Source organism: Haliotis rufescens, unplaced genomic scaffold (assembly GCF_023055435.1).
Source record: "Haliotis rufescens isolate VD_foot unplaced genomic scaffold, xgHalRufe1.0.p SCAF_15, whole genome shotgun sequence".
Lineage (NCBI taxonomy): Eukaryota > Metazoa > Mollusca > Gastropoda > Lepetellida > Haliotidae > Haliotis > Haliotis rufescens.
The window spans coordinates 12,720,140-12,748,106 of NW_025963835.1; the positions used below are offsets into that span (position 1 = coordinate 12,720,140).

Sequence of the window (27,967 nt, forward strand, 5' to 3'; positions counted from 1 at the left end):
GCTGGAGGCAGCATAATGTGCCTAAGTGGGATATCCATGTTATAGTGGGGTATCAATGTTAAACTGCGGCAAAGTATCTCAGTGGGAAAACACTATTGGACTGCCATAGGTCCAGACTAGTACAATCAGCCACACACGTGTGGACTGGATGTCGCTACATAAGTGTAATAATCGCAAATACGATGTTAAAACCCATTTAACCTTACCACACCGCATTGTACATTTTAAAGGTAATAGTAATACGTAGAACTAAACTGTAAACGTTTACAAATTACATTTCACTCTCAAGTTTGACCAAATAATAATCGTTCAAATGATAATCGTAATAGGTCGTTCACAAATATCATTATAAAACATGTAAAATTTATTTCTACGAAGATATACACACCTATTGACATCCTCCGAGACACGGTGATCACCCGTGTGACCCTTTCTTATAATGTTTATTTTTGGCTTTCAAGCTAGCACAGGCAGTACACAGTCACCCTTCTCACCGGTACACACGCTCCAGGTAAAGCTGATCTTAATAACGCTTCTGCCTTTATACCTAATACCCACAGTTAATTAGTTCCATTGCAGTGGTAGTATATACAGCTGATAGTTGGAACGTTGTTATCGTGCACACGTAAGCTGCATATGTTTGGTGCAGGATCCATGACGCGCGGGAAAGAGCTAGCTTGTGCTTTAGAAATTACCAGAACATCTCGAGGCAGTTCTGACGTTGAGGCTTATTTTATCGTTGTTGATCTCTAGCGACTTGGTATGGTTCACATATCTAGGCTAATGTTGGCTGCCGTGACAGTGGCTGTTCCACTTACGTCGACTGTGAACTCAATATCGCAACTACCATATGGACTTTGCCCTGTGTTTTTATGAGACATGAAACGTTCAGGTTATTCCATCATACATCGATTTCCCCAGTCCTCTGTGATATAGATATTGTCTACATTCACAAACATGCACATTGCTTATGCACTACTATTTGTAACATTATTCTCATCGCACTTAGAATATCAAAGAAAAACACGACTTGAAGTCATATGCCATACTCGACACGGTGATTTCGCAATAGTCGAAAGATGACCTATATCTGCCACTGTGTGTACACCAGTCACGTGAGAGAGCGTATGTGGTGCGCTTCCTGGCCACTTCATTTGACACATCTGTTGACAAAGGGTAGGGCAAAACAGGGTATAACCGTGCATTGCATATTTACAATTTAAGACATATTTAAAGAGACAGGTCACTTTCATATTTTTCCGTACGAAAACTGAACTATCACAAGCGGTCGTTTAATCGGTAACACCGATATCCTCAACAATAATTATTGTTCTCCATTGTTTTACTCCTATAAACCACGTTAGCTGTGACTATTCAGCTGGCAATAAAATGAAACATCTTGTTATTATTATCTATTGAATGATTATTTCATCCTTTCCATCCGACGCCGAAGACCCGGGTTCGATTCCCGACATGGGTACAATGTGTGAAGCCCATTTCTGGTGTCCCCCGCCGTGATATTGCTGGAATATTGCTAAAAGCGGCGTAAAACTATACTCACTCACTCACTCACTTTCCATCCGAGATTTTCTGTTCCCTTTCTGTTTGTATACGCTCTGAGGGGGTGTAACTATATGGCTATTCTCAGGCACATAGATTCAATGGCTCCCAGTACACAGGTAAAGAAATGAGAAAATAGCTCACCTGTACGGATATGTTTATAACTCGTATTTCGTAGCTGTTTATTATGAGCAATTAAGAAAAACCTTATGTAAGTATTGCATCGTACTTAATATGTTGTTTCTAAAAGATAAAATATGAATATATGTATGATTAAAAATAATCGTGTATTTTGCATTCCTGAAAACGTATGATTAAAAGCTTTAGATATGAATCCAAGTGATCAGTAAACAACAATGCGTCTTGTAACCAAAATGTTTAAAAATAAACAATGTGCAGAGGCAACTGAGTTGGTTATAGAAACGACAATGCGATAATGTTAATTGTAGAACGTTTTTAAATGTAACTGGATCATAATATATGATGCAAAGAAGCACAGGTAGCAGCTGAATACATGTAGGTAGGCAAATATCTATTGCGATGGATAACTTACATAACTCGACATAAACTAATGAGTGTCAGTGTTTTTTGTCAGGACATTGTTACAAGATACATGGTTAGAAATCCAGTTTATATGAAAATATATGGTAGCAGTTCTTTTTACAGTCGTATATGTTGTAATAAATATACACCTCGTGTCAAAAGTATCATAACACCAAGTTTGACGTGTAATTGCGAGTTAATGTTCAATATAGAGATTTTCAAATGGTACACTGTGTGTTGACTTTAACTGCCCAACTTTCTGGGTGGGTTTATGCGATCCGTATGCGCACCAAGGGGACTCACAGATGGCAAATCATTGGCATGAACCAAACTGACATGTAATATCGGGCTGTTGCCACTGTGTTGAACATTAACCACACTGTTATCTGTCGACTCATAAGAAAACACACAGTGACTGGATATGTGAGGGACTTGCCAAGATCAGGACGTGCACGGACGTATAGGCGTCTTTAGGGTTTTGCGAAAATGATTAAATGAGTAGCCTGTGAAGTTATTATTGTTGACGTATTCATTAATATTTTGTTTTATTTTGCGTTTTTGAAGCTATACGCGCTATATGTCCTGATTCCTTGTTTGTACTTACCCTGCATGTAGATGACACTGGACATGGACATGCTGAAGAATCTGCCCTACATGAAGCAACTATTGGACTTGATCAAAGATTGGGAGGAATGGTTGCCTACCAGCCTCACCGGCCGGGCTGTTCTAGTGGGGTCAGGCGTCGGAGTAGCCGTTTATCTCATCACCAAGAAGAGGTACAAGCTACCCCCTGGACCCCGAGGATGGCCGTTGCTTGGGAACCTCCTAGGTGATGTTATGATATGTTGAACTCTTTATGTAGGGGCATCATATGAGTGTACAGTTTCGTAAGGTTTATTAATAACTACGTTGTAATCACCTATTAAAGCAACAAAATTGTTTCTACTTGTATCCCTTGATATTATTATGTATCTGTACATACACACACATTGTATGCCACCTAATACATGGCAGGAATCGACATATTCGTATCGTCCCGCAAGGAGTCGATGTCACCAGTCTCGTGCCGTAGATTGACGTCACGGCGGTTTTTTGCTTCAAAAAGACGTTATATTGAACGACGTCTTATTTTTATGACGTCATATACAGTGATAAACATCACACAACGAATGTCACTGGTAACATTCTAACTGTATCGGGAACAATGAATGTCATTGGTAACTGGTCAATTGTAACTAAACTAAGCGGCAAAAGAAAGTATAGGTTGGCAATTTGTAATTTTCCTAAAAACAGCGATAACTAGTGGAAAGGGGGTATTGGGAATATGACTGCCCAGGAACAGGTACCAAAAAACACCTCACCCGAACGCGCCACCTTTTACGGCGCTCGTGCGGTGACACAAAAATGGTGAAACAGGTTTCCCGCCTATGGCATGGACTGCACAAGCATGTTAGCTGTATAAATGCGTTCGTCTGCAGGGTATAACCACACGTGATGAAAGCACACAAAAGAAATGCCACGACTGTCACAGGAGAGAGAGCCATCGGTATGGCCGAAATGGGGGCAACACAGGTCCAAATTGCCAGAAGGTTTGGTTGTACACCATTGACAGTAGCCAAGGCGGATTCAAAGGGTACAGGCAGACAGGGAGGACACAGGACAGGCCTAGAACCGGACGACCCCGAGTGACAACACCACTGGAAGACGGTCAGATACGGCTAATTCACCTGCGAAACAGATTCGTAACGGCGACGGCGACGGCGACGGCAGCAACAGCGTTGGAACATCCCATTAGCCAACGTGCAGTACTACGACGACTTCGTGCTGCTGGAATCCGAGCGTATCGTCCTTTCCGAGGAATGGTACTGACTGCTCAACATCGACGCCTGAGACTGCGTTGGGCGAGGCAGGTTCGACGCTGGCAAGTGAGAAATTGGCGTCGTGTGCTGTTTACTGATGAAAGTCGGTTTACCTTGTTTCGAAATGACGGCAGAGAACGAGCTTATCGACGCAGAGGGGAACGTTTGGCTCCGGCGTGTATTCGAGAGGTCCATCCATTCGGCGGAGGAGGTGTCATGGTGTGGAGCGGTATTTGTGGAGATCAGAAGACTGATTTGGTGATTATACAGGGAAATCTGTCGTCTAAAGCGCCGCGATTCGCTGTGCAGAGTTGCGTCCCTTGGGCACGCCAGAAACCTATGATTATGGGTTCGAATCCCGGTTCGCCCCGATTATGTTTCTAGGTTTGTCAGCACCATTCCCGTGCTCGTGGGTTTCACCGAAGTGGTAAACGTCTGAGATCTGCATCACTTCGGGCTTTCCTCCCACATTAAGCTGACACGCCGTGATATGACTGGAATACTGTTAAAAGCGGCGTTAAACCCAACTCACTCACTCACTCACACCTGACCTGTGATTGCACAATTTCATTCAAACTGTGGTTGATCAATCATTTGTTACCCTCCCTAGATTATATTATAATTCACAACAAAACCTTTTCTTGTTATTTTTTTATCGATCATGGAACTCGACCTATACTTTTTTTGCCGCCCAGTTGATATCGGGAGCGTTGAATGCCGCTGATAACATTCTAACGATATCGGGAGCGTTGAATGCCGCTGATAACATTCTAACGATATCGGGAAGATTGTATCGGAAACAGTGTATGACACTGGTAACATTCGAACTATATTGAGAGCACTGAATTACACTGGTAACATTCGAACTATATAGGGAGCATTAAATCCCGCTTGTAACATTCTAACCATATCGGGAACAGAATGAATGACATCTCACTTTGAAAAATGTGCGAGGTAGATTTTCGATTCAAGCGTTTGACAACGTTAAAAACGTTGTGGAAAATGTCACAATGTGTTTTTTTGTTTTTAGTTGTAATGTATTAATAAATATATTAATATGTGAAAATTGGAGAGTGATATTCTGCTATATCACTCGCCAGTATATATATATATATATCTCACTCGCCAATTTTCACATCTGTCTCGGGATTTTACTGGGACCCAAATATATAGTCGACACTGCTACCTAAGAAAATATCATGTTGCCCTCGACTTGCCCTGGCATGTGTTTGTGACGGGTACCAGCGGTGAAAGAGGACACGCTCACATTTTCTCGAACACCTAGCGCCATCATTTATTCATAAACATATGCTGATGTAACAAGCGGAATCATACAACGGACTCAGTTTTTAGCATATATTTCTTATGATAATGGAAATGGTTTTGTCGCGTGTATATGCTTCTACGCTAAATAACCATAACTGACCTTCTCTAATACATGTATGAATGCATGTTGGCTTCAGTAGTAACACACATATTATTTCCGAGACATATACATAATTTATGTAAATTGAAAGTAGTAACATACAAGTATGTGTTTGCCATAATGTGTTCCACTAACAACATCAACTGCAGAGTTCCGGAACGCCAGTATCTACGAGAAGTTGACGGAGTGGAAGGCTCAATATGGCCCGGTTGTAAGGTTTAATATAGGTATGTAAACAGGTGCATGTCACTGATATCTTTCAAAGTTTGGAAGCTAAAATTGTTCATAAGCTGCAAACTCCCCCTTCTCTTTTCAAGGGTATCATATGTCCATTTCATGATGACGTATTGCTTAGACTCATTTGCTACCACAGCCATGTGGGAAGACCGACCAGTCAAATATAATGACCCTTATGAGCAAGAGAAAGTGAGTCGAGAGATAGAGATGGTGAATTAACTGTTATTAATCTGTGCTAGGAAATGGGTCAAAGAGATTTATCAAGTATAGAATGGAGATATATAACTCTGGATACTAGAGAATTCGAAACTCAGAATCAACAAAATGAGATTTTGTAGTGACGAATGCAAGGCCTATGATCCTTGACAATCATTACGTCATCGAAGAAGTCAGCAGCCCATTTCAGTTCTCACTAGAAGGCTCAGAATATCCCAAACAAACGCTGATGAGGATGCACAGATATTAACGGATATACATGTGTGCATATTTTGTCATATGGAAATATACGTATATTCAATTAATTTTCTTTTATACAAATAGTATAGCATGTGTTTCAAAATGGTGTATCATCTCCTTAAATATTTGTTCCTGGTAAATACTTAAGTGCTTCTTTGAACCTCCAGAATAGAGCATATTACATGACACGGGTTTAATGTATCGAGTGTAAATATACGCGTATCGATCACTTAAATAAAAGGCGTAATTTGATTTTATCATTAGGTTATAGAATATAATGATAAAGTTTTCTCGTTACAGGACCAATGACAATGGTGGCCTTGAACAACATAGACGTTGTGCTTGAGGCACTGGTTAAACGACAGGCGGACTTTGCAGGGCGGCCCCAGACTTATACATGTAAATACGGACAGCACTCACTGTTGCATCATTATTTCATCCTCACGGTATCACACACGATGTGCTTCATTCTGCCAGGATAACATTATCGTTTTACAAATTGCTTGAAAGATCTGTACACCTGGCAGTGATGGACATTTTGGCTGAATCATATACAATCCCTGCATAATCTTATCCTGTATCATGATACATTGCCATGCGAAAACTACAGCGAAATAACCCAGACCCTTCATTTAAACGAACCAAATATTTTCAGTAAGGATAAGAATTTATGGATGAACAACTTCTTTATTACAATTAAGAGCGACGTTTCGGTATAGGTTCTAACACCCTTATCAAACATCAGTTGATGGTTGAGATTGTCACGTCTCCATTAAGACGACGAATAACTTCTTTGATAGGAATTTAGAAGTTGGAGTACTAAGTAAGGATAAGATAAGGATAAATTCAAATTCTTATCCTAACTTAGTACTCCAATTTCTAAATGCCTATCAAAGAAGTTTAAAGCAATGGCAGTATGTGTGCCTACGTGAATGGCAATAGACGTACATGTTTGTATGAGTTCCGACAGTTTATACATTTACACTGTTTACCCACTTGCAGTGCTACTCCTCAGCGACGGCGGGAAGAATATCGTCTTTGGAGACTACAGCCCTACTTGGAAACAACACAGAAAGTTGGCTACCAAAGCATTGAAGTGAGCTACTTGATATATTCGAAATAGTTGCATCATGTTTCAATTCGTAGACCTGAAGAAATATTGCCGTGTGAGTGATCGAATGTTTTGTACATGTCGCTAAGATATCTGGTTTGGTTGTGATGAAATGATGGGATTGTACACACAGCAGATTGAGTATATATCTTAAATGACCAAGTCGTGTTGTAACGAACTGGCTGTTACGATCTTTCACTGGCGGCAGCGGTTAACACAAAAGCAAAAGTGTCGGTAGGGAGTGTGGTGATAATAGGGGAATAAAAAGTCATTTAATGGCCTATTTCATGCTGAAAACTATATCAGAAAACAGAAAATATGGCGGCCAGTTTACAGGGCGATGCACGGATATTATGTAGAGGGGAATGTCCGAGTAACTCTCCATTCCTTAAAAATAATGGAGCAAAGGACCCTGCAGGGGCCGAGGCTCATTGTTTTGAAGGAATGGAGAGTTACGAGGATATTCCCCTACTGAAAACTCATCCCTACTTTAACATTTTGAAATAATATTCTGTTGTGGAAAATATTTTAAAAATAAACCAGAACTCTTTGTAGTCTGTATTTATGCGCGAGTCCTCGAATCAAACGATGCGGGTTCGAAACCCGCCTGTCGACACATGTATTCGGAAAACAAATGAAATTATTCACTTGTCAATAAATGTAAAAATAGTTCAAAGTGGAAATTAATTCAAATTTTGATTCAAGATGATGTATAGTTGACAAACAACTTTCAATTCCTGAAAAATAATGGAGCGTTCAGACAATAGAATGACGTCACTGATGTGTTTTAATCAAGAGTTCACCCGATGTTCATGAAGAGAGCTATGATGATACAAGTCTGTCATTGATTAGGAAGTTTTTGAAAGGAAACACAATACTATTGTGTACAGATTTCAAATTACAGAGAACGTGGGACACCATTAGCATTACAGTTTGCACGAGAAACATTGTGCAAGGAAGCATTCACTACATAAAGAAACAAGAAGACCAAAATTCTTATAGACTTTGACAGACCTCTGCTCCTGTAGAACTCAGAGGTTAAAAAAGTGCGGTCGCCTCATGCAGGAACTCCTGGTGTAGAAGTTCCGGTACTGGCGATAGTCACAAAACGAACAGATCGTGTGCCGATTGACATTAATGACTTTAACAATGCATTTGCTCATGGGGGACGGCAGCGCATAAGAAATTCTCTGAGACGCCCACTTCAGCTTAGCAACAAGATTATGAACTTTGCCTAGATATTCCAAATTTAGGATTGTACAGAAATTGAGCAGTTGTAAATAGTGTTGCAATCAGTTTGTTCTAAACTGTATATATTGCACAGTTAAACTTTTTATCGTAAGTGTATTACTATGAAGGAAATAGGAGTAGTCTTTTGTGGGAGGAGTGTTAGCGGCAGGCTGTTACAGTCTAAGGGAGACAATTCAATTTGTCCTGACATGATCACGAATGTTAACATGGTGTAAATGTGATTTGGGGAATTTAAATATGTCTGAGTAACTTATAAGTAATGGTGATGGTTTAACTAAACGGTGGGCACATGCAAAATTTGTCTTAACATTGGTCCCTCCCTCCTAACACAGGGAGAACGCTTACGTATCTTGCTGTCATTGAACTACACCCACTTTTCCTCTTATCCTTTGTATTTGGTGTTGTTATTCTAGTTATTCTGTTGATCATAGAAACTCATTAATGTCAGTGACGAAATACTGTATCGACAAATCATTTTGTTCCTTCCACTTTAACAATGTCACCAATAGTTGATTATACAGATAGATGACAATGTGAATGTTAGTGAACAGCTTTTGTTCCTTGAATGTGCGATAGTTTCGTCTTTTTAACTATTTCCATCCAGCAATCATGCGTGTGACATGTTAGATGTAATATTTTGATCTGAAGACATCCACTGATAAAAAATAATTCAGTATGGGTACATTTCAGTATTCGACAATATCAGTCAACGTTTGTGACAAAAAAAGTGTTATTTTCTCTGGGACCCGTAATGATATAATGTCAGATGTTCACACATATAGATGACTGAAACGTAACAGTACTAAAATGTATACCAACATATACAAAGAAGTCCATAGTCAATCTACCAGTTTTATTGTCATGTTTCTTCAGAATGATAATGATGAACAGTCACAATTGGACCTCTGATTACCATCGCATCTCGTCTATCTATGTGTTGTATTATTTTATACACATGTGATATTTATCTTATTATTTTATTGTTTTACTTTCTATGCTTATATACACATTCATATTGTTCTCGTCGCTCTATGGTTGAGATATTGAAGATTCAACTTTGAAATATAAATCACTCGCTCTGATCGTATCTGTTCTCCCTCATTGCACAGACACTACATGACGGGTACCCGCCTAGACCAGGGGATAGAGCGCTCCCTCACTAAAGGCATAGAGCTGATACAGGAGATGGAGGGGCCATTCAATCCTCATGACATTGTCTCCCTCATTGTGTTCAACATCATCAACAATATCTGCTTCAGCGTCACGTAAGCCGAACATTGTCCAGATTTCTAACATTGAGTCCTCTGGTAATAATGGCATTAAATAGAATCCTCAACACAAGTGTAACAGGCTGGAATGTCTCATGCAAGGATCTACGGAACAGTTACAAAGTTAAGATAACTTGCTCTGAATACCTGTACAAAGTTTATGTTTCTGCTTCCCTTTGCACAAGGATTATAAGGAAAAACCAATCATGTCTACATATGACCGAGTGGGGTGCTGGCTACAATACCGCCACATGTTGACATGCTTTCTCCAGCATGGAGAGGTGGTAATGCACAATCGTATATGAGTTGCATGTCTAAGACAGGCTAGAAACCTTTTTTTTTAAATTTGTAAACACCATACCCGTGCTCGTAGGTTTCACCACAGAAACATCTGTTTCACTTCTGGCTTCATCAAACAGAAATCTGACAGGCTTTTATATAACTGAATTACTGTTCAAAGCAGGGTCAAACCGAAATCAGTTTTTAGGTTACCCCTCCTTATTAACCTATTGCCACTTTTTCCAAATGTATTGTAGGTATCTTCTTTCCCATTGTAACCTTGTGAAAGGTACTAAAATCAAGTGAGACCTGCTGAGAGGTTTTATATTTGAATTGTAACCCCTACTTGGGGGGTTTTCGTTTGAATTGTAAGACCTGTTTGGAGATTTTAGAATTGGTTTGGAAGACCTAGGTTGCGTTTTGACTGGTTGAAAGTAGCAATGTTTTTTCACATGAACATTCCATGACGTGAATCGAACCTGCAGCCTCGAATATCATATTTAGTATCATAGCCCGTTGTGCCACCGAAGCAGGTGATGAGAGGGTGTTCCAGCTTACATGTCATGACTTCAGTTGTGTGCATGCTGCACGTAGTCTTTGCCTCGCACGCCACCATCGAATTCGTTTTAAACCTTGAATACTGTATTTTTTCACTGTAAGGTTTCCAATGTTTTAATTCTTTCTGCTATTTCTTGCAATTATACGGTTTATGTAGTAGTTGGAATTAGTTGAACCCCCATGGTTACTCTCCATCGTGCTATTGATACGACGATAGTGGAATGAACCCAACCGCCACTTTCAGATGCGACGTTCACGACAACTACTTCAAAGAGATGGTGCACGTTTTGAATTCCTTCCTGGACATCGGCAACGGCTTTCTCGAGGACGTAATCCCCCCTCTCCGTCTCTTCCACACTCAGAAGCTGAAAACAATAATGAAAGAAGTTCTTAAGTTTACGGGTAACTTGAATGAAGAAATTGACAAGCATCGACAGACCGTATCTAAAGGTGCATACTGTTTAGTTAGTTCGCTTTAGGGTCATTGTTATACTATGATAGTTCTCTAAATGTTACACCACACAATCTGCAAAAAAGTGATTGCATAATGAAATAAGGTATTATAATGATAACAACAATCTTAATAATTCATTTCTATGGCTTACAAATACCAAATACCGCAAAATGGTATGTGTTTGAATGTCTACAAATTGTTTCTGGAGTTTTAGAGCATCTGACTGACAGGAATTGCATTCCACAGAAAAAAGTTTGGTTTTGGTAACTTGTACTGATAGTTGGAATTTAAACCAAGATCGTAGATTTTGTGTTGGTTCATTTACTTGAATGAGTCCCTCATTATGCGATATGCTATGCTCTCTGTTAAAGAAAGTCATGAATATGCATATAAGAACAGTATTAATGTATGCCTATGTCAATCGTTCTGTTCATTATGTTTTCATAACAGATAGCATCCGTGACTTTTGTGATGCCCTGTTACTGGCTCAAGAAGAAGCTCGTGACGAGGAGGACCCGGAAGTGATGTCACAGATGACTGACGGCCATATCACTCAGACTCTCTCTGATATATTTTCCGGTATATATTAGAGCCTACTTTTAAATCTACTCTTACAAACTATGATCTGCATCAAACCATTCCATATTCAATGGATTGAATTTGTGTTAGCATGGGGAATTGTGTTTCGTTTACTACTTCAAGAATTAGTTTGTCTCTGAAAGGGAAAGCCAAAAATGATACATTAACACATTTTTCAGGACATCCAGCATGTCAAACGAACTATGTTTGGTGCGTTGTCCAACCTGTGGCCAAGTTATTTTTATATTAATTCATCTAAAAAGTTTTTTTTACGAAATTATGCAGGAATATTTATTGATCGTCCCTATCCGTATAGTTAAACCGTTTCCTCGTCAAGTTCTGATCATTTATGCTGTGGTTACACATAATCGATTCTCCAAACGGGTAAATGTGTGAAGCCTATTATAGACGCCAGTGTCGTCATCTGCATGGATATAGTTAGCCGCTAAAAGTGACATAAAATCTCTCTCTCTCTCTCTCTCTCTCTCTCTCTCTCGCTCTCTCTCTCTCCCTCTCTCTCTCATTGAATGTAACGCATCTGTAACTCCAATTATTACCATCGAGAGTGTGATGTTGATTCGAAGGTACGAAAAGTAAGTTTGGTTTAAAAAACATTGTGATGACCGACTTAAAAGATTGTGATTACGATTTTGTTTATCATAACCTTTAATGATAAACTAAAAGTGATTTTACTGTATCCCTGCAGCCGGGATGGACACCTCTCGCTTCACGCTGCTGTGGACGCTACTGGAACTGGCACAGCACCCTGACATCCAGGACAAGCTTCACACGGAGGTCGACCGTGCCCTGGGTAAGTTCATACCCTGATATAATAATACCTTGACATGATAAAACGGTGTGATGAAGACACTGTGATACTCGTGGTATGCTGATATGATGACAAGACAAACTTAGGGCCACGTTTTGTAGAAGATTTATTACGTTGCGTAAATATTATGATACGGTGATATGATAAGCTGATGTGATGATAAAGTTGAAGATGACAGCAGCCAATTCTATTGTTGAGGTATAGGTAGAGTATAGACTAAATAGAAAAATCCATGCTGTGCTGCTAACACTATGCAGTTGGACGTCGAAATTTCATTGTCGACATAGTCATTGGGGCATCTGAGAAGGTATCCCTGTCTCATCACGTTGGTCACGTTTTCAGCGTGGTTCAAGATCAGTCACCGACTTACCTGTGCCCTTGGTAACCCCTAATGACGTTTTTGGGTGTTAGGTATTAGTTTTATAGTTACCTGTGGGGCTTAAGGGTCTAGCCAATGAGTTTATAATTTGTGGTTTTGACTTCAACAACACAGGGATATAATGATCCGCTGAAATGATGAAACGATGATATAATGATATGATGATGTTATGGATACGATAATATTATACAATTATTTAATAACATGATATGATGATACGCTATGATGAAGAAATGATATACTAATATATGCTGATACGATGATATTAGTTTCGCTGATGTGGTGATACAGTGATGATGATGCGGTATTGTGATGAAATAGTGATGTTAAAAACACGAGTAACGGTCCCACCCAGGCGAACCGAGTTTATTTACTTGTATTATGATACCGGATTTGAGAGGATCTTTAGATTATTCTCATTAAATGACATATATATTTATGAATGCAGGTGCGCGTCATTTCCCCAGTGTATCAGACAGGAGTAGTCTCCCTTACACTGACGCTGTGCTTCACGAGAGTATGAGGTTTCATACTGTGGTGCCAAGCGGACTTCCCCACAAAACACTGTGTGACACGAAAGTCGGTAAGTCACCTGAAACGGATGTCCACTGAGTAGGTATTTTGATTCTAGGTAACTTTCAAACTTTTCAATTGAAGTATTATTAATATTTATTTTATTGCGCTGGTCGCACTTATTAACTTAAATTACGCGCCAAATTTACAATGCAAGTATAAAATACAAGCTCCAATGCTCTGTTACCGTAAGCCATACGCGACCTGGCATCAACTTTTACAATTTGAATTTTAGTCCATGAATCATGGTTTCATTGGGTGTGTAATTATTATTATTATTATCCTTTCGTAATTGTTTTATTTATGAATAGGTTTCTAGTGAGATTAAGGAAAGACCAAGCTATAAATTACTAACGTGATGGTCTGTTATCAATGCACATGTACGTATTTCAATCATTACATTTTCAGGTGGCTATGACATTCCCAAAGGAACTACCGTCTTCATCAACCACTACGCATTGCATAGGGACCCAGAACAGTGGCGGGACCCGCAAGTATACAATCCAGACCGGTTCCTTGACCATGATGGCAAGATGGCTGCCAAACCAGAGAGCTGGCTTCCGTTCTCCGCTGGAAGGAGAGTGTGTCTCGGAGAGAGCGTGGCCAAGCCGGAACTGCATCTTCTGCTGGCTGGAATCATGAGGCATTTCAAAGTTTCCCTCCCACCTGGAGCTAAGGTGAACCTTAAGCCACGTGGAGGATCTGTCGCCAACGTACCACAACATTATGAACTCAATTTTGAATCGAGACTGTAACTCATATGACCATGGGGAGTGATATGTTAGCGCATGGCCACGAACCTACTGTAATATCACAAACAAATAGTTTTCTATAAGGATATTGCTTTTCTAAGTATACATATATATTCCAGGCAAACATCCATTGGATGTTGCCGCACCATCAGTGTTAAGTCTCCCTCGCTAAAATAAATGAGTTAATGCAGCCTGCTTAATAAGGATTCTGGCCAGATAGACAATAAAAAAAACATTTCTAAAATAGATGATCACTCTACTGCTTTAGTGCAGATATATGCTTATTTTAAATTATTCTTCTCACTTCTACTCACCACAGGGATCAGCTGCCTAACATTTATGTAACGTATTGTTCAAGATGTATGGCATATAATTGATGCAAATTCATATGGATGGGACCATTTGAATGAAACGAAATAGACATCTGAAAAAACTTTAATAAGATGTAAAAGATGAAGAAGTAGCCCTGAAACGTCGTTACAAAGAATATAATACGTTGTTATCCATAAAAAATCTTCCGATTATATTTAACTGTTTATTTGCAGATATGTTATTTTAATTATAGAAATCCTTTAATAACATGTTTAAAGGTCCATGATGATAATCGAAATAACAACCCTTTTTACATGTTTTGTTTGTTTGTTGTTTCACTCAGCGATATTCCAGGTATATGACGGTTGTTTGTAAATAATCGAGTCTGGACCTGACAATCCAGTGATTGACATCATCAACATCAATCCACGTAATTTGGATACGATGACATGCATCAACCGAGTCAGCGATCATGGCCACCCGATCCCGTTAGTCGCCTTTTAAGACAAGCATCATTTCCTTTTACGGCAAGCATGGTTTGCTGAAGACTTATTCTTCCCCGGACCTTCACGGGTCTTTTTAACAAGTAAGATTATTGCTCCTTGCTACGCGATTTTCATATGCATTTCCACATCTAGCAGCAATGTATTTTTTGGAATTTCTTTCTTTTTATCAGTCTGAACAATCTGAAGCATAATTATCTTTTCAAACATATTATAAGAAAAGCTTGATACTGAAAAGCATATCATATGATCTAGAAACAAGGCCCTTTTCAAGCTCTTGCTCAGAAAATGTTTGATCAAGGGTGTAACGTTCAAGACCTCTGTGAGTGAGTGAGTGGGTGAGTTGGGTTTAACGCCGCTTTTAACAGTATTCCAGTTATATCGCGGCGTGTCAGCTTAATGTGGGAGGAAAGCACGAAGTGATGCAGGTCTCAGACGTTTACCACTTCGGTGAAACCCACGAGCACGGGTATGGTGCTGACAAACCTAGAAACATAATCGGGGCGAACCGGGATTCGAACCAACAATCATAGGTTTCTGGCGTGCCCAAGGGACGCAACTCTGCACAGCGAATCGCGGCGCCTTAGACGACTGGGCCACCCGTGCCCCCTCAAGACCTCTGTGAAGCTTTTTAAAAGATTTTATGGCAGACATGTGGAAGACATTTATGTGGGATGCATTTCCACATTTTGACTCGTACAATATGTTCCTGTGTTTTTTCAGGTGAACAATTGACTCGCCTTTTGCATGTGTTTGTGACGGGTACCACCGATGTCGCAGGATACGCTCACCTTTTCGTGAACACCTGATATTATCACTTTCTGATAATGATTCATGAACACATGCTCAAGATATAGTCGGAATTGTACTGTCAGCTCTGTTAGTAGCATTGCTTTTTTTATGAATATGGAAATGTTTTACCGGTTTTACCTATTGAAATTGCAGCATCTGGGAGGAAAAGACACAATGTTATAATATCATTAATTTCAGAAATAAATTCAACTTTACATTTTCGCATTTCAGACACATATCAATGACACATATTTCTAAAATGAGCGGGTAAAGCTGTATGTTTTGCCCTCTTTTGGATCCTATTTCGCTTCCTCATCTATTTTCGAATATGTCCGTTCATCCAGGGGGCATCAGTTGCTTCTAGCTTGGAATACAACATTTACAGGTTGTTTTAATTGTATCTATAATATCATGGTGATAACATTTGAATAAACAGAAAATCCCAATTTAGATCATTGTCAGTTGTTTTGTAATCACAGATCATAGATAGTTCTCATGAACGATATCTAATGATATTTGAGATTAACAATACTGAATGAGTAAGTGAGTTAATGAGTATGATTTGACGCCGCTTTTGGCAATATTCCAGCAATATCACAGAAATGGGCTTCACACATTGTAACTATGTGGGTAATAAAATATCGAATGATCACTGCAAAAAGGCGGTCTAACTCCTTACTCTTTGACGAAATCTGGACATGAAGCAAATGTATGGTCAATACATGTAGACATGTACCCGTTCTCTGGGTTGGATCCGTAATAATTTGTTCTGGTAATCTTTTCAAATTATCGATACGAATGTCCAGGGGAGACTATATAAGATCACTCCTCCTGTCTCCTATGTGTCATTGATTTGTATTATAGTTTCCCGCATTTTGCTGCTAATTTATCCCTTGCCTTGGTGAGATAGTCGTTTCTAAAGATGTTCGAGGGAACCCTGCCTCCCGGATCTCACCTGTAGATCTACTGTTCATCAACATTTTTCTTTTTTTTTGAAGCTCATAAATTTAACAAGTAGAGGTCTTGGGTTTGCTTCAGCGCAGGATAAGGGGTTTCAATTCCATTGGATGATCTCTACATCGTAATCTTTCACTAACATCCCTATTTTTTCATCGATTTGTTGTATGATGTTTCGAGTGTTTTCTTGTTTTTCTTATATTCCAACCAAATATTCGAAATGAATTCGAGACATGCATTTTGTGTACACAGAAACGAGACCCGTTTCAAAAGATATAATCCAAAATCCGATTTACGATTACAAGTTATCAGAAAATGTACTTCGTGTTCAATACTGTGAGCCTTATAGTTTCTACATATACGATTTGATAAAGGAGTCGTATGACGCTCTTTGAAAGCTTGGTAGAAATGCTCGATTGTATCACAAAAGTTGCGAAATGTAAACACCAAAGGCTGGAGCTGCAGGAGTACTGCTCGACATGAAGGGAATGGTGACTATAGGAAAGTTGAAGTTATTCCTCTTATCATACACTCTTGTGGAGAGTGTTTTGTCACTCTCAATCTTTATGCATAGAAAACGCTTTCAAAACCAGTCCAGTTTACCTCTTACTGCCAAATTTGGAGTTTTATTACCATTAACATAGCTAAATTCTTTTTTACCCAAAACTTCCGAACCATATGATAAAAATAGGTTGAACCAAATTATTATAAAGAGTGTTAAAAACAGCATAATTGACACTCCCAACTGCTTTGAATCTTCTAATAATAACCCCAAGATCCCTACTGGCCGACATAGCAAATTTCTTTGCTGTATCATTAAATCTAAATTTCCACGTGACCAAAGGCCGAGATATTCATGATAATGTGCTATTCATATTTTTAGATTGAGAAAGATAGAGTGCCTGCCCGAAGAGAGGTCGGCGGTTTGATTCACTGGCTGCGTCGTGCCAAAAGATGTTGCAAATGGTACTTCTTGTTCCCGGACATGGCGTTCGGTATTATGGGACACAACAAGGATGCACGTCGCTATAGAGCAATACTATTGGTTATACCCCATTTGTCAGTTGACCAGTTGAATCTGATCGTGTTAGTCCGGGCGTATGTTTCATAGTGTCAGCTAGCCCACTGAGATACCATGCTGCAGTAAACATGGATACCAGACTCAGAGTCGACCAGTCCTTGTTAGGTCATGGTATCTCAGTGGGCTAGCTAGTCCTACTGGTACTAACAGGAACAGACGTGTGCATATAGAAAGGCAATAATCTTAAACGCGATGTTAAAGTCCATTTTACCTCACTTCACTGTATTGTAGATTACTATTATTTAGTGTTAATCGAAATGGCAAGACCGCGGGAAGCCTCAATGGTGACTGGTCAAACTGTTCCATACGTAGCAAATATCCTACAACGGGAATCAGCTGTATCGAAGTGCTACCTGTATGGTTATTATATTGTCAAATATGTAGAGTAAAAAGCTGAAACTAAAAGCACGATATTGGAATATATTATTCCAAGTAATATAATAGTTTCAGATATAATTTCTTCTTGTCATTGCATCAAAATTATGTTAAGTTATAGCATTGGGTATTTTCAACTGAATCACAGGTCGATCTGGGAGAAAATGTATGCACATGCGATTGCTAATTCCGGCGGCTCGGTTTACTAGAAAATACACACGTAATCTTAATCTGTGTATATAGAACAGTAAATGCAATTTATTTCACATATTGTGATGTTTTATCGCGAATTTTACATCGTTAGTGACCAAGTTTGCTTTCACCCCTTTTTCCACATGAAGTGATACGATGTAATTTTGTTTAACTGTGCATAATATTTGTAAATGTGTTTACTCCAGAATACTGCATCCCCCAGACAAGAAGCTCGCCTGTGAACAGTCAGTTTTAAGACGTAAATGCGAAGGTTGATTGTTGTGAGCAAAGACAACTCTTAACAGCCTTAATTTTGCTCTCGCATTAATTTCAAGCCTTAATTTCGCTCTCGCATTACTTTCAAGATTTACAATACGGAGAACTAAACGGTTCACAAATTTCATTTACCTCTCGAATTTGAACAAATGATAATCATATTCATGGCACATGTACAGATATCATCATAAAACGTGCAATATATTTCTACGAGGGACACCAATTGACACCCTCTGTAGATCATCCACGTAGACCCTCAATGACTGTGTTTGTTCATACCCGCTCCCAAAGGCCAGGGCAGACAGCACACGGTCGGTCACCTCACCAGAACACACGCTCAAGATAAGGTTAACCCAAATAATGCTTCTGCCATTATATCTATTACTCTCGGATAATTAAATCCAAGATGGTGCTGGTATGTACCTGATTGTTAACACGTTTATTATTGTCTGCAATTAAACAAAGAATTTGTTGGTCGGGGTGCATGACCCGTGGGACAGAGCTAGCTTGTGCTTCAGAAACACCAGAGCATTACGGCTGGGACGAGGACAAATTTACTACCCGGGTACCCGCCCCCCCCCCCCCCCCCCTATTACCCTACCCTACCCTACCTGGGTACCAACTCTAGGTCCCAGCAGATGTCTCAAAATGTCCGATTGGGAACTCTTTTAGCATACATATATCAAACAATACGGTCACGCATACACTGAAGTTGACTTCAGTCATATCTTTATTCAACATAGTGCATAGTCAGAAAGAAAAATGAACATTAATGACTTGTAATGTCACCATTATAGTTCCAGATAGGTTTGTTTGATCATTAGACAATATAGCACGTGACTAACCACGGGCCCGGGTAGTCCTGTGGGTACCCGGGTCATACTCAGTACCAACCCGACCCGGGTACACGAGTTACCCGTCCCAGCCCCACAGAGCATCCATCTCCAGGCAGTGCTGAGAACAGTGGCAGATTTCTGCTGAGTTCACATAGCGAGGCTGTAAATGTTGATCAGCATGACAGTGCTTGTTCCAGGTACGTCGACGTTAAAACCGACATCACAATTTTTAAATGTGGCTAACTTACAATCCATAGAGCTATGCCCAATGCTTTCCTGAGACATGAAGCCTTCAATACCCTTATACATCGATACTCGTTACTCTCTGATATCGGTACTGTCCTTATACAGACGGAGTAATTTTAGTAACTTTATTCCAATCAAAGTTGTAATAATAAAGGAACGTATAACATAAAGTCATGCGCAATACTTCAAATGGAGATTACGCCACAGTCAATAAGTATGACCTATATCTGTCATTGTGTGAATAGCAGTCACGTGAGTAAATTTGTGAGGTGAAATCAGTATAGGTTAGATCACGAGGACCCAGTGTCTAATCGTTGAAATGCAACTCGCACTTTGCCAATTCGGGTTATGAAATGCATGTCCCGGGGCAAGTATACCATTCATTTTGGACCAACTCGAGCACATTTATCAATCACCTAAATATTACTTGCCCATGTTGATGGGTCTATTATGAGCAAATATAGCCCTGGTCAAGATAATATTAATTTCGTTTCGATCTGTTCGTTTCGTTGACCGAAAAGCTACAAAATCACAAGTACTGAACAAATACTAGAATTCATAGAGTAACACACTGTATAAAAATTTCATAAAACACACTTCGCAGTTCATAAACGGATAAGCAATTAGTATTGATGTAAATAAATATTTAGTTGTTAATTTCATACCATTTGTCCAATGTCGCCGTGGCAGAAGACTACATTCGTGGACATTCAGTGCGGACATCGCGGGTTTGAATCCCGTTGGCGACAAACGTTTTTCATGAAATTGTTCTATCATCAAGATAAAAAGGAAGTTCCTACATTGCTAAGTGGTGTTTTAATAACAATTCCGTTTGTTAGACCACGGTCAAAGACACAGGAGCCATGGTTTAATGTCCGGTTAGGTAGGTGGATTCTCTCTCGTGGATGAAGATTGTGCTCTCGCATATGATAGTACTAATCCTTCTGTATGTGGTTTGTTGTCTCGGCATGAGTGTATGTCCAGTTTCCAAAACAACCGCTCCGATTTGCATAGTCAATGTTAATTATCGGCAGTCATGAGGTCACTAAGTTTTCATCGAGGTTTTCAGAATGTAGTTACAGTACGCAGGTACATAATGCACATTGGGAGTATTTACAACACATAGCATCTATAAGTGATCGTTCGATTATCACCAGTTTTGTCGGTCATCTCTGGTGTTTATTTACCGCAGTATATCATAATTATACTCTGCAAAATGACAAACCGAAAAGTGTTTTAGATGTAATCGGTTGATCAAAGGTAGTACAGATCATTCACATTGACCCAGGTTCCACATACATGGAACAGTAGATTTGTTAAGGTGAAGGTCATTTACAAAACAGAGATTTATGAAAGTGGCATCACTGAATAAATCAAATCTTATGTCATCATACTGATTACAAGCAATAAGGAAATGCATTTCATCTTCTATTACTAAAGTAGTAGTATTATAACCACAATATTTACATATTCTATCTAGCAGAGGAATGGGAAGATTGGGGTACTGACCAGTCTATAGATAAAGGGAGTGATCCACATCTGAACTTAGCTATGTATATACCAATTTGTTTGTGGGTGGTACACAACTATTGTAATCAGGTATGTGGTGGTGGTTAATGAGGCGGGGTGGGACGTCAAGGAGCTGAGTGAAGATTAAAAGATAGTAAACACATCATGTGGTGGTGTTAGTGAGACTTTAAATGGTAGCTACACGGGGTGGTGGGTTACGTAGTTGTTCACCCAAGTAGCTAGTATACTACAGACTTCAATGCCCAAATGTGGACTTGCCCTGTAGGTACATGATGCTGGGCTACAGAGTGGCTACAGAGGCTGTCCTACCTGGAGCTGCTACCAGGACTCGATCAAAGGGTGGGAGGAATGGTTGAATTCTAGCCTCCCCGGCCGGGCTGTTCTAGTAGAGTCAGACGTCTGAGTAGCCGTTTATCTGATCTCCAAGAAGAGTTACAAGCTACTCCTTGGACCCCGAGGATGACCTTTACCTGAGAACCTGCTAGGTAATGATGACCAACTTTTACTACTTATGCAGGGGCAGCACGTGGGTGTAAAATGGTTTGTAACGTTTAATAATACATGTTGTTAACAACCATTAAGGACATAGTTGGTTTTTTATTTTTATTCCTAGTTTTATCCCTACTTTTATCACTTTTATACATTGCATGCCGTTATTATAATTACTGAGTGCCGGAAAGTGAGTGACCACGAGAAGATGGCCGAGGGGAAGACTTAGTTTGGTCCCGTTGTAAGTTTTATATGGGTATGTAAACAGTTACATGTCTCTGATACTTATCAGTTTGGAATCTAAAACACGGCATATGTTAAAAAAAATCATCGGCTCGTGTCCCAGCATATTACATGACACGGGTTTAATGTATCGAGTGTAAATATACGCGTATCACTTAAATAAAAGGCGTAATTTGATTTTATCAGTAGGTTATAAAATATAATGATAAAGTTTTCTCGTTACAGGACCAATGACAATGGTGGCCTTGAACAACATAGACGTTGTGATGGAGGCACTGGTTAAACGACAGGCGGACTTTGCAGGGCGGCCCCAGACTTATACATGTAAATACGGACAGCACTCACTGTTGTATCATTATTTCATACTCACGGTATCACACACGATGTGCTACATTCTGCCAGAATAACATTATCGTTTTACACATTGTTTTAGAGATCTTCACATTTGGCGAGAGTATTCACGTTGATTTACTATTTTTTGCTCAACCACATCACACACACCATGCTTCATTATGCCTATAAAATATGATCGTCCTATAAATTGTTTTAAAGATCTGTACATCTTGTAGTGATCACCGTTTTGGCTTCATGACATACAGTCTGTACATCCACTGGTGCTGATTGAACATTTCATGCAAAAAGAGTCATTTATAAAACCTGACTGCTTTTATCAAAACGTAGCAGTTTTGTCGAGTATCGTGATACATAGGTGTTCTACCACAATAAAAAGCGATATAGAGAAAGCCCAATGCCTTTAGTTGAATGACCAGTTCCTGTACGATAGCAGGATGCGTGCCGTCAGTTGAAGTGTGTGTGTTTGTTTGTTATTAACGCCGTACTCAGCAATATTCCAGCATGTAAACAATCGAGTCTGGACCAGACAATCCAGCGATTGACATGAAAATCGATCTACGCAATTGGTTTAGGATGACATGACATTGTATCAAGCAAGTTAGCGAGCCTCACCACCCGATCCCGTCGCGTTTGTCGCCTCTCACAAGCACAGCCGCCTCTTATGTCAAGCATGGTTGGCTGAAGACCTATTCTAACCCGGATGGTTCAATTAAACTACATAAATGTATATCTAGTATATCTTTCATACATATACTCGTATTATGTTTCAGAATTATTGTCCGCACACTTACATGCATATCATGTTCTTGCCCAGTACTACTGCTCAGCGACGGAGGTCGGAATATCGCGTTTGGAGACTACAGCCCAACTTGGAAACTACACAGAAAGTTGGCTATAAAAGCACTTAAGTGAGCTATGTAACACAAAAGAGATATTCACATCATGTGTCAATTCGCAGACTTTCTAAGATTTTGCTGCTACTGTTAAGGAGTGTTGCCACACACGGCTTCACTGAACAAAGTGAGATTTAAAAAATAACTAAAAAGTGTCACCAAATCTATTTTGTAGGCAATAAGTATCCAAACAAATTGCTGTTATTATACAACAGTTTCTGTAAGTTGAGAAAAATATGTTTTGTCGTGTTTATTCTTTGCTTGTTGATGGGAAACAACTCCGCCAAGACTAATGACACAGCTGTGTCTATGAATGAAGACTCCAGCATGAATTAATAGTCAATGTGATAGCACTCAGGCCCACTCCGTATTTTCCGCTTCCTACGTAATGGCGCGGGGAGCAATGAAGGAGGTATATTGATAACTCACTGTAAACGCCAGATTCCGCCACACATAGCTCGATAAATACGACTTTCGATTTTAAAGACACGTTTGTCTATACTTGTTAGAACATTGGAATACAATCTGTGATGTACTCAAAAGTAAACGGAAACAGTTTGTTTTTTATGAAGTGAATGTGAATGTTTCGTGCCATGACCTTCAACCAATCATCGCGCCTGTCATTAAACTACATGCCCTTTCCCCTCACATCATTTGTAGTCAGTGTTACAGTAATACAAATTGGCTGTTGTTTTGATCATGGGCATTACAAACTGTCCAGGTCATCTTCAAACTACTTTGAAGCAATACCATTTGGACAATTCAGCAACACACATAGAAGATGATTGTGAGTGAATAAAATTTGTGCATAGAGCGATATTTACATCTTATAAACTTTTGCCAATAACTAATTTCATTCTCCAGAAATGCATGCGTTCGACGTGATAGAAGGACATTTTGATCAGAAGAAATCCTTTGAAATAATTGAATCACTGTGGGTATTTTTCAGCATTTAGCAATATCAGTCAAGCAACTTATAAGATAGCAGAAAGAAGGAAAATGTTATCACCTATATGCCTAATATTAGAATAATATCAGATGTTCACACATAACTGTAACAGTAATAAAAGTATAACAATATGTACAAAGAAATTCTTAGTCAATCTACCTTCTTTATTATCAAGTTTCCTCCGAATGATAAACATGAACACTCACAAATGGGGCTGTGTCCTACATATCATTTACAACATTTTAACATTTTGGGCATTTAAGCGATCCTCAGAGAGGAGGACAGCATGGAATAACCAGGACAGATCAATAGGTTTCTATACCAGCCGGTGCTGCAAACGATCTGAAAATACCATTTCGACTACTGATCCACACGAAATGTATTTTTTTTTTATAATGATAAATTACACCCACCCACCACTATCCCCACCCGTCAACTCCCTCCCACTGTCAAACTCTTAGCAGTGTTCTGTTGGAGACGGGATCTCTTATAAGGATGTCTGATAGTATGATCTTGTGTTCACTGCTACACCGTCATGCATCGGGAGTCCTTTTACAACATATTTTAAGTCAGCCAAATTATGGCGACGAATCCGTGATTCATTGATTAAAAAATCAAATTGTCAAATATACCTCGTAATACATAGAAAACAAAAGACAATTCAAATGTTAATGAAACGATGTCGTCAATGTATTGTAAACCCGCTGTGTGGAATGTCGCTGCACGTTAGAAATTAAGGTGAGCTGAAACGTCGCGTCCAATGTTATTGCACTTATATAGCGACGTGCATGCACGTGTGTATGTGCGTGTGGCTGCTTGTACTGGTCCGGACTGATGCCAATTTAATGTGCTTGCTCACTGAGATACCATGTCGCAGTTTAAAATGAACACCCCACTCAGACACAGAATACTGGCACAGTCAGGCTGGTTAGGCTCATCATTAGCTCAGGGCCCTAGCCCCCTCTACACCCAGCCCAGACAGCGAATGGGACTTCTCCCAGGAAGCGCTGCCTTGTCAAACCCACCCAGAACTTTTCGAGGAATGTGAAGACTCCCCAACACTGCAGCCTTCTGCATTACCCAGATTGTCAGAAGGGCTGTATTCCTGGCAACAAACCCAGGTACTCTCCCAATGTCAGTCAACAGATGGGATGGTACCAAACCTAAGGCACCAAGAACAATGGGGAGTCGGACAACTTGGTACTGGTGGTGAGGTGAAATGGGGTTTAGCGTCGCGTCCAAGATTATTGCACTTATTTTGCGACGTGCATGTGTTTGTGTGTTTGTGTGGCTGCTTGTACTAGTCCGGACTGATGCCGATTTTTAGTGCTAACTCACTGAGATACCATGCCGCAGTTTAACCTTAATACCCCACTCAGACACAGTATACTGACTCCGAGCCGACCAGTCCTTGTTTTAGCCCCTTAATGCCGAGCGCCAGACAGGGTAACAACAATTACCATCTTTTAACGTCTTTAACGCCGTGATATAACTGGAATACTGTTAAAAGCGGCGTTAAACCCAACTCACTCACTCACTCCATTCTCCGGTGGAAGGAGAGTGTGTCTCGGAGAGTGCGTGGCCAAGCCGGAACTGCATCTTCTGCTGGCTGGAATCATGAGGCATTTCAAAGTGTCCCTCCCACCTGGAGCTAAGGTGAGCCTTGAGCCGCGTGGAGGATCTTTCCTAAGCGTGCCACATGATTATGAACTCAGTTTTGAATCGAGACTATATACTCAGATTGTTACTGGCATTGATCCCCTCCAGACATGAACACGAACCTGTTTTACATATGAATAACAAATAATTTTCAATGATGGTATTGCTGTTCTTAGTATAAAACCTCACCATTTGCAGCTCTCTTCGGATCTGATCCTCGGACTGGCCTTGCATCTTCGACCCTCCAACATGAAGTTCTTCAGCGACTGCAGTCAGAAGATGATCTACTTTCGGCCATTGAATCTCCTGTTTCAAATGCTGACAAGTCATTAGAAGAGCCCACTCCATCATCCAGTGACGCGTCAGAAGTATCTACTCAAACACCGCCCGTCTCCCAGGAAGATCAAGTAGCAGCACAACTTAACAGCATCATGCAGAACAGAAAAAGAGCCAGAGAAGCACAAGAAGAACAAGCCCAGCGCATGGTGAAACGCAGCAAACGTGTTTTTGGGCCTGTAAGTGTTGGAGACAATGTAACTGTTCCTATCCCCCATGTCGACAGAGGAAGAGGTGATCCACGTAACATAATTGGTGTAGTTATTGAGTGTAGTGACAATGACATGTTCACAATTGCAGTCAAGGGTGGTGTGCTAAATGGGAAATATTCCCGTAACCAGTTTGATGTATGAGTCACGAAACTGTATAATGCTGACGATTTCAATACCGATCGAACACTCTCTTTGCGTCAAGCGGTTCAACTTGACTCAGTCTGTGGTGGTCAAGGCTTTGTAAGGTGTAATTGTGTTGGAACTAAACGGTGTCAGACCAATCGCTGCAAATGTTTTAAGGCCAAGATGCAATGTAATTCTAGATGTCATTCAAGTCTTTCATGTGCAAACAAACATTCCTGAGTGTCATTCTGACTGCTATTTGTCATACCATTCATGTCATACCATTCACGTCATACCATTTTATGAAATAAAAGATTGAACTGTTTAAGCTTATTTCTGTGATTTTTGTGTAAGGTATCTGGTTACAGGAGGTTGTATTTACTTTGATAGCTAATCTAATTTCAAAACTAGCACACATTATAAAAACAAGGCAGGAATATGCTTTCAGTAAACAAGTATAAAATCCCTTGGTTCATTTCAGTGATTATGTCTAATTACTGAAGATTTCAGTAATTAGACATAAACACCGAGTGAATCAGTTATTAGACATAATCACTGAAATTTTCAGTCATTAGACTTAATCACTGATTATACTTGTTTCCCGTAACATATATACATATTCTAGGCATTTTAATGTGCGTTTTGTGTTGCGGTTAGCAATAGTGCAGCTACATGAAACCAGTCTGCTTAAAAATGAGTCTTGGCCAAGAAGACAATCAGATCCCCATTTTCAACTCTCTCAAAAACGAAACGCAACCCCAGTCTGAAAATGTGAGAAAACCCCAAGAAGAAAAATATTGATTGTAAATACAACTTTTCTGATATGCACTTATACCGTGTACACTGTTTATTAACGTAAGCGCCCAAACACACCAATTTTCGTTCAATAGGGCATTTTATTGTTACTTTTATCATAGTGAGCAAAATCTTCACGTGGCCCATGGCAAAAGCCTCATGCACGTGCAATTCATGGAAAGAGCAGTAGAAGTATGGGTTTATAAAAGCACGTGTTGATTAGCGATTCACACTATCATTTTCACCGAGAGACAAGGTCGAATATGCCACGGTTGAGTGCTGCAGATCGAAATATCGCCATTGGTCGTATTGAGGCCGGACAAAGCTTTGGAAACTTTGCCCGGCACCTCAATGTTCATCAAACAACAATTTCCCGACTTTGGAGCCGATACACCGAGTTTCATGCAACTGAAGATCGCCCCAGAAGTGGTAGGACAAGGGTTACCACACAACCTCAGGATCGATACATCCGGGTCACCCACCTACGAAATCGGCTAGCCACACCTACCGTCACTGCAACACAGGTGCCAGGTTTGTGAAGAGTGTCTGCACAAACAATTAGAAACCGTCTACGAGAGGCCGGTCTACGTGCAAGAAGACCACTTATTGGACCTGTTTTACGCCACGAACATCGACGCCTACGACTCAGGTGGTGCACCGACGTTCGGATATGGACCCTCAGAAACTGGAGGCGCGTCTG

General features: G+C 40.0%; 2 protein-coding genes across 2 annotated transcripts; both read left to right on the forward strand.

Moving 5' to 3' along the window:
• The first annotated feature begins 409 nt into the window (after positions 1-409).
• Positions 410-14,743, forward strand: LOC124111337 (steroid 17-alpha-hydroxylase/17,20 lyase-like). The gene is made up of 11 exons (XM_046470990.2): positions 410-511; positions 2,719-2,932; positions 5,538-5,615; positions 6,382-6,480; positions 7,084-7,177; positions 9,553-9,708; positions 10,793-10,998; positions 11,453-11,581; positions 12,288-12,392; positions 13,238-13,372; positions 13,771-14,743. The coding sequence occupies exons 1-11, from the start codon at positions 440-442 to the stop codon at positions 14,115-14,117; spliced, it is 1,635 nt and encodes a 544-aa protein (XP_046326946.2). The 5' UTR covers positions 410-439; the 3' UTR covers positions 14,118-14,743.
• A 4,717-nt stretch (positions 14,744-19,460) lies between these two features.
• LOC124111338 lies at positions 19,461-26,976 on the forward strand. Its single transcript, XM_046470991.2, has 5 exons — positions 19,461-19,635; positions 21,480-21,699; positions 21,883-21,959; positions 22,172-22,270; positions 26,000-26,976. The coding sequence occupies exons 3-5, from the start codon at positions 21,956-21,958 to the stop codon at positions 26,488-26,490; spliced, it is 594 nt and encodes a 197-aa protein (XP_046326947.2). The 5' UTR covers positions 19,461-19,635; positions 21,480-21,699; positions 21,883-21,955; the 3' UTR covers positions 26,491-26,976.
• The last annotated feature ends 991 nt before the right edge of the window (positions 26,977-27,967 follow it).

What these genes read in the sequence shown, in the direction of transcription:
- LOC124111337 (XM_046470990.2), top strand. Translation starts at nt 440, where the DNA reads ATGTTTATTTTTGGCTTTCAAGCTAGCACAGGCAGTACACAGTCACCC. An exon ending in GCGGCCCCAGACTTATACAT is followed by an intron (nt 6,481 to 7,083) that starts GTAAATACGGAC and finishes ACCCACTTGCAG; the next exon opens with TGCTACTCCTCAGCGACGGC. An exon ending in TCTCTCTGATATATTTTCCG is followed by an intron (nt 11,582 to 12,287) that starts GTATATATTAGA and finishes GTATCCCTGCAG; the next exon opens with CCGGGATGGACACCTCTCGC.
- LOC124111338 (XM_046470991.2), top strand. An exon ending in GCGGCCCCAGACTTATACAT is followed by an intron (nt 22,271 to 25,999) that starts GTAAATACGGAC and finishes CACCATTTGCAG; the next exon opens with CTCTCTTCGGATCTGATCCT.